The sequence below is a fragment of the Centroberyx affinis genome, unplaced genomic scaffold (assembly GCF_046629955.1).
Source record: "Centroberyx affinis isolate AG114_WGS23_722 - 3 ecotype Tasmania unplaced genomic scaffold, CSIRO-AGI_Caff_v1 ptg000196l_1, whole genome shotgun sequence".
NCBI classification, from domain to species: domain Eukaryota; kingdom Metazoa; phylum Chordata; class Actinopteri; order Beryciformes; family Berycidae; genus Centroberyx; species Centroberyx affinis.
Window position 1 is genome coordinate 102,501 of NW_027278889.1, and position 6,870 is coordinate 109,370.

At 45.5% G+C, this 6,870-nt stretch overlaps 1 protein-coding gene across 1 annotated transcript in view; it reads left to right on the forward strand.

The window, feature by feature from the left end:
- Positions 1-5,371, forward strand: part of LOC139660311 (ephrin-B1-like) — a gene marked incomplete at its 3' end in the record, with an annotated part of 24,102 nt that extends 18,731 nt beyond the window's left edge. Inside the window, exon 2 of the mRNA XM_071538417.1 lies at positions 5,094-5,371. Coding sequence (XP_071394518.1) covers positions 5,094-5,371 — 278 coding nt within the window. The remainder of the gene's footprint in view (positions 1-5,093) is intronic.
- Positions 5,372-6,870: the final 1,499 nt, after the last annotated feature.

Below are 6,870 nucleotides of genomic sequence, written 5' to 3' on the forward strand. Positions count from 1 at the left end.
TAGTTGGGCCTCCCTAAGAACATCTGCCCCTGTGACAGCCTGAGAGAAGCCAGCTATGTATACAAGCACTCAGGGCGAGCCGCCGGCTACAGGCACAGACCTATGACCAGCTTACCTTCCCACAGTGTGACATCAAACACCAGAGGGAGACGGCTCAGGCTGATTTCAGATCAGTCAAGCCGTCGGCCGCTCTTACGGCTCGGCGGCGCTATAGATGTGGCGAGCTTCCCTGGAGCCAGATGAAGATACTGACAGTTTGATAATATACGCCTTTCTCCCAAGTATGAAATGATCACATTGTGTCAACAGCGCTCGGCAAATCTTAACCACACATCAAGAGTGTGGCCGTTTCAGAAGCTGCTGTTTGAATGTTTCCATTGTGAGGGCAGGCAAATATGTGGCTCTATCTTGGTGGAGCGGAGAGTGGTTTTAGGCTAAGGCTGTCTCCGCTAGAAGAGAATTATTTAATATTGATTGACTTGAATGAGAACAGGATGTGTTTGTACCCTATGATTACACAAATAGTAGACTGCCTTAGGCGAGTGAATCGGCTTTAAATCTCTGGCGCAATATATATTACACAACGCGCTCAGCAGCAACGTTCTCTGCATAACGCGGCTTTTTGTTCTTTAAGGACTCAAGTATAACCCTGTCATGTGGATAAATGACGGTAATGTTTTAGTATTCATGAGTAATCATAAAAATCTATCTGGAATATAAGCCTATGGAATATTGATAGAAACGGCATATTTCAGCGAGACTGTAAATCCGGCTGGCGTATGGAAACTGTCATCCGTTATAATGGGGGAGGCTGCCATACTGATTTTGTGGATAATGTGAGAGAGAAATGATAATTGGTGAGGGAACACTTTTCCTGGTGTGGTAATTACCATGCTGATAGCAAGGGGAATAGAGTACCTGTTGTGGTGGTGAGTGTGGAGTGTGTGCTGAATGTGTGTGTGTGCGCGCGTGTGTGTTTGTTTTTGCGTGTTTGTGTGTTCATTTGTGTCTGTGTGTGTTATAACGGACAGAGGCAGAGAGACGGGATAGATTGAATGTTGAGTGGTGGAGACGAGACACAAAAGGATAAGAGTACCTGTAGCCAGCCATTGGCATGTTCCCCTGGTAGAGATGGATTGCTCTGTCTACGTAGTTGGGGATAATTGATTTTAATTGATATGTATGGCATGTTCATGCTGCCGCTCAGGAGGAACAAATCAATTTGACACCATTCTCTCGATATGAGCTTTTCTCTCTCTCTCTCTCTCTCTCTCTCTCTCTCTCTCTCTCTCTCCCAGTTCCTCTCTCATGGGTCCATTCATTCAGCGGCTGAGGCTGCCTGCCAGTGCTAGGCCCGGGGCAGGGGCCTGAGCTGACTGGACGGGGGTGGAGAGCATGGGGGAAGGGCTAGTTGGAGGCTCTGTAAGGGGCTTTGAGTGGGCCTTAGTGTAGGCGGCGTTTTATATGAAAGTCGGTGAGGGCAGGGCGTATGAATAGGGGTGGCTGGGAAGTTGGGCTGGGAAGGTCCAGGATGCACCCCACAGTGCTTTTGTGTGCTCCCACATCCGTGTGTGTGTATGTGTGTGTGTGTGTGTGTGTATGGAAAGGGAGGGGTGAGGGGGTGGGGGGCTGGTGGTGGCATATGTGAGATCATGTGCTCATATTCACCAGTGGAATGTAAAAGGAGGGGAGGGGGGCTCTCCTCTCCTCTCCTCTCCTCCTCTCTCCTCTCCACTCCTTTCCTCTGCTCCGTTGTTTTCTGTTCTCTCTCTGCTGTGCTGTAGCGTAGGTCTGTTTGTATAAGCTCTTTACAGGATTGAGCACGGCGTGGAGCCATCCAGATGAAACAAAATGAACCTCGTTTGGTTGTTTTGAAAATGATTCTCTTTATTTTGTTTGGTTCGGGCAGATCCACTTCGCTTGACACGAGGGGAATAATGCCTCTCTCACGTTCGGGGTCATTTCCAAGAAACAGTTTGTGTCTGCACGGCTCTTCCTCTGCTCACTCTAACTCCTTTCATCAACAGGTCTTATAAGTCTCTAGACAACAACAATGAAAGATTCAATTCAATCTCCCCTTCCCCCTTTTTTCCCTTTCGACCTCCTCAAAAGTACAATAATCTTCTCTCTCTGCTCTCCTCCTCTCCATTGCGTGGCTGTGTGTAGCACCGGAGTGGCGCTGATTAAGCCGACAGAGAGACAAACGGGAGACAAAGTCCCAGCCCACCAGTTTAGTTTCACATCCTGGACTGGAGCTGGGCCGCGGCTTGCCAAGTGGAGGGCTTTTAAACTGGGCTAAACACTAATTGCTGCCCTATTTCTTTTATGTTGCTTCTTTCCCATCTGCGATGGCGCTTCCAGACCTCCACAGCAGCCAGAGCCTCATTATAGCAGACAGTTAACAAAGGCTGGGAAACAGAAGCGGAGAATTCACTTAGGATAGCTATCTAACCGCCAACTAGGAGGCCTGCTCGGAAAATTGAATCAATGACAGGGGCAGGCTTGTGATTAAATCCTTTAGGGATATTAAGATATTAAGATTTTGGAAATCTTAATTATTCATCTAAATTGTTGCTTCTCGCTTTGATAATGGAATAAATGGATTGCAAAAATGAAAAATGAGAAGTGGGTAGCAAGGCTCATTGTTTTATCCGAATACCAGGCTTTTAAGTGTTTTTTAACACTTTTTAAATGGAGAACATATTGAAAAGTTGCCAGCCTTCTCCGTACAAAGAATGGAAATCAACTGAAATAGAAAGCACCTACTTGTTGAGTGAAACAAATCAAGGGCTAATTGTGTTGTTTGCCTGGTCTCTTTTTTTTTTGGTTTCACACTTGTTTTTCTGTAGGTGTTTTTGTGTGTGTGGAGAGAGGGGGAGGGCGGTGGTGGTGGGGGGTGAGAGAAAGAGGAATGAGGGAAATGTTGAGGAGGCGAATAAGAGTGAAGGATAAAGCGAGAGGGAATGAGATTGGGGAGTAGAAATAGAGGGGGCTGAGATGGGGGTAGAGGGAGAAATGGGGGGGGAGGAGAGGGGTGGTCAGCAACAAAGCCTAATGTTGCCATGGAAACCTGTTTATGCCTCACTGATGCATCTTGTAGATCCAATTAGAGACTGATTGTGTCCTTGTCTTCATACACACATGCACGTGTACCCATGTATGTGCATACGGACACGCACACACATGCACACACACACACACACACACACACACAAACACGCACGCAAACATACACACACACAAGCACATGCAGAGGGTTGCTGCTGAAAACCAGCAAATTGTTGGGAGAGGTTTGGACAAAGGATGCCCCGCGCTCTCTCTTATCGGCCCTTGAATTAACGCACCCCCCCCCCCCCCCCGCTCCCCTCTGAGCATCAGACAATAGCGTGGAAATAACGTCTCACCCACTTCCAAGCCCCAGTGCTCTGCTCTTACGAGAGGCCTGTTCCTATCTGCATATTCTTTCATGACATCATATTCAGCAAAAGGAGGGGGGGGATTTGACCGTTTTGCAAATTTCATTTCAGATTTATCTCTTTTGTGAATGAAGTAATTTATTTGGTAATGCCTCTGTCCAAATAGAATGGCCATGAATGCCGAAAAGGCCTTAATCCAATCATGTTCATTTTCATGGGGGGTATTTCTTGAGAAATGGGACTTTTTAAATGATCGTTTCATACAATGGCTGGCTGTTCGCCAGTGTTTAACATCAGAGGAGGCGGATTGGCGATCATACGCTCATTCTCTCATCCCCCCCACCCCCCCCTCTACACACTCTTCTATCAGTCTCTCAGAAGGCATAGCGGTCCTCCCTTCCCTGGGCCTGTCTGAAGAGTCAGTTATTTAGTGGTGAAATGATGTGTGTGATGATGAAATGAGGGGCTGTAGATAAGGTGAGATTACGCTCTCAGAGAGTGAGAGAGAGAGAGAGAGAGGGAGAGAGAGGGAGGGACTGAGAGAGGGGCCCAGCCCCTGATGTCTTGTTAAAACGTGAGGGATCAGAAAGAACAACAAATGCATTGCGCTCTGCTAAATCCTGCTTAAATCCGCTGGCATGGGCAGATCTAGCAGATAGCCCCGCTGCTGTGCTCGCTGTCTGCGACCACAACACACACATACACACACACACACACACACACACACACATACATAAACACACCCGTGGTCAGTCCGGCTGTCTGGGTTAATGCTTGGCTAACTGGGACAGCAGAGCTAAACCATGTTGACATTTTAAGCCCCAAACAAGTCCAGAACAATGATTCAGCCTGCCCCCCCCATCAGACCGCAACCTCAGCTCATTTTGCTGACCAACTAGCACACAGACATGCATAAACATATGAACTAATGCTGAAACACACACAACACACACACACACCACACAGCCACGTACCCGATGATCCCCAACCCCCTCTCTTCACACACTTACACACACACTGAGCCTCCTCCTGTTCCCCACCTTTTGCGAATAAAAGAGAACAAGAGCTGATCTGATTGAGTTGGCACCAGGGAGCGAGGTGGAGAGGTACAGTAAGGCCAGATGGATTATCTTAATCCCCCAGTAGATGATCAGGGCAGAGGGAAGATGAACCAGGAAGCCTTAACCTCTCTGCTGACCCCTGCGCTCTGTTTTCATCCCGAAACACGGACTTCTGAAGTAGAAACAGTGCAGATTACGTTAAAGCACAGGTCTTATGTAGAACTTCAAAAATATGAACTGAATCTTTTGCATTCTTTGGATTTAGGCCCATCTGTGGCCATTTTGCAGCAGCCATTTTGGGTTGGCCATTTTGTTTCCCTCCTAGCAAACTTTTGGTATGCTTTGATTCAGATCCAGACATGAAAATATACTTCAGAGGATTTGTGTTAAGTGCTCTGTCTACGAACGCTGAACAATGTCAAGCCACTACATGTAGCGTTTTTGTGGGACCAAGCTAACTACACCTCGCTTGGAGGCCAGACAAGCCTAAACCTATAACTCCCCTAGCTCAAAGTTATAGACTTAAGTATTAAGGACTGTGTAAATTATTTCTGAAATCTCTGGCCTCCTCCTTTATATGTTATTTATCATTCTCCCTCTTTTCTCGTTCCCCCAGGTTCCAGATTGGGAAGGGCCTGGTGATCTACCCAGACATCGGGGACAAGCTGGACATCATCTGTCCCAAGGCGGACCCAGGCAGGGAGTATGAGTTCTACAAGCTGTACCTGGTGAAGAGGGAGCAGGCGGAGAGCTGCAGCACAGTCCTGGATCCCAATGTTCTGGTCAACTGTAACAAGCCGGAGAAGGACATCAAGTTCACCATCAAATTCCAGGAGTTCAGCCCCAACTACATGGGCCTGGAGTTCAAGAGGAACATCAACTACTACATCACCTGTAAGTTCCTCATATAAAATGCCTTACAATGTATAAGGCCTCTTGTTTTTTGACTGTTATTTAACCAGGGAATCTGAACAATGCCCTGCTTCATACTCACACAGTTACACACATTGACACATGGGAGTTTCCAAGTACCACAGTAACACAGAAGTTAGCACACAAGTTGTGAAGTCATTACATTATCCCCAAAAGTTATCAAAGTTGTCCCCAAAAATGTATTTTGTTGCATTGAAAGTAAAATTTCACAGATAATGAGCCTTACATGTAAAAAACAAAACAAAACTGAAAACATTAAAATTTTCTGGCAGTTTTGCCTCTTGCTTCCCTTGTCCCTCTCCTATGCTTCTTTTGTCCTGACAGGCAGGTACAAAAGAAGCAGTGTGCCATTTTTATTTTCGAGCCAATTAGATTTGAATCATTTAATTTAATAAAGAAATTATTGTTGCAGACGTCAGAGCACATGTGTCAGTTGTTTATCGTAAAAAATGGTTAAATTAGGAACAAACCAAAAAGTGCTTCTTTTGTCCTGGCTGTCCCCTACAGCAGCTCCACAGCAGCAGTTGGGGATTTAAGTGCCTTGTTCAAAGGCACAATGAAGGTAGTTGTTGGGACAGTAGTTCTTTCCTGCTGGTCTGGGATTCAAACTGATTATCTTCCCACCATAAGATCATTTCTCTATGCTGCAGGCTGCTGCCCCAAAGATTTCTTTCCATATTAAAATATCAATTTTGGGGGTAAAATGACATTGTCTCTAAAAAAAGTAATTGCTGGCATGAAAGTAAAGCACATTATGGAATACTGTAAAATTTAGACTTTCAAAATAGTACAAACTGTTCATCAATTCAGCCACTATTTTATCCCAAAATTGGTACACAGGTTTCTGGATTGAAACCCTTCAGAAGTTAGATTTCCCCTAAGTCTAGAAATTTTTGAAAAACCTATTTTTTTTGTCAGGGTGAACAATTCCTTTGATGGGAAAATGCATGCTAAATTAAACCTCACATATGTTATTCTTTTGATCTTGGGACAGTTCAATCGATATTTGTGAACTCTCCCTCAAAGCCCGAATGCAGAGAACCATGAAGTTTGTGATGTTATCCAGCGACATTATGTGGGGCCTCTCCCTCGGCGGGGTATGTGGACTTAAAAAATATTTCTTTGAGCTTTGCTACAACCACACGGCTTTAGAAAATACCTTGGGCATTTTCAGTGTCAGCAAAGTTGTTTTCATTGTTAGTGGGGCAGCTCCACAAATTGTTTCCGTTACATCATAGACTTTCTTACTAACTCTATTAGCGACATGCATGTGGGAACGCATGGTGTGGTCCAGGATCAAAGGGATAACATCGACTTCACTTTAGGGTGAATTTTTGCTTTAATACAACATTGATTCTCCTGTATCTCTGCTGTACAACAATCCCCTGCGGCTACATGCAGAATACTTCCTCCATAGTGTTTTGGACTGTGAACTTATAACTACCGTCCGCTGTAAATCC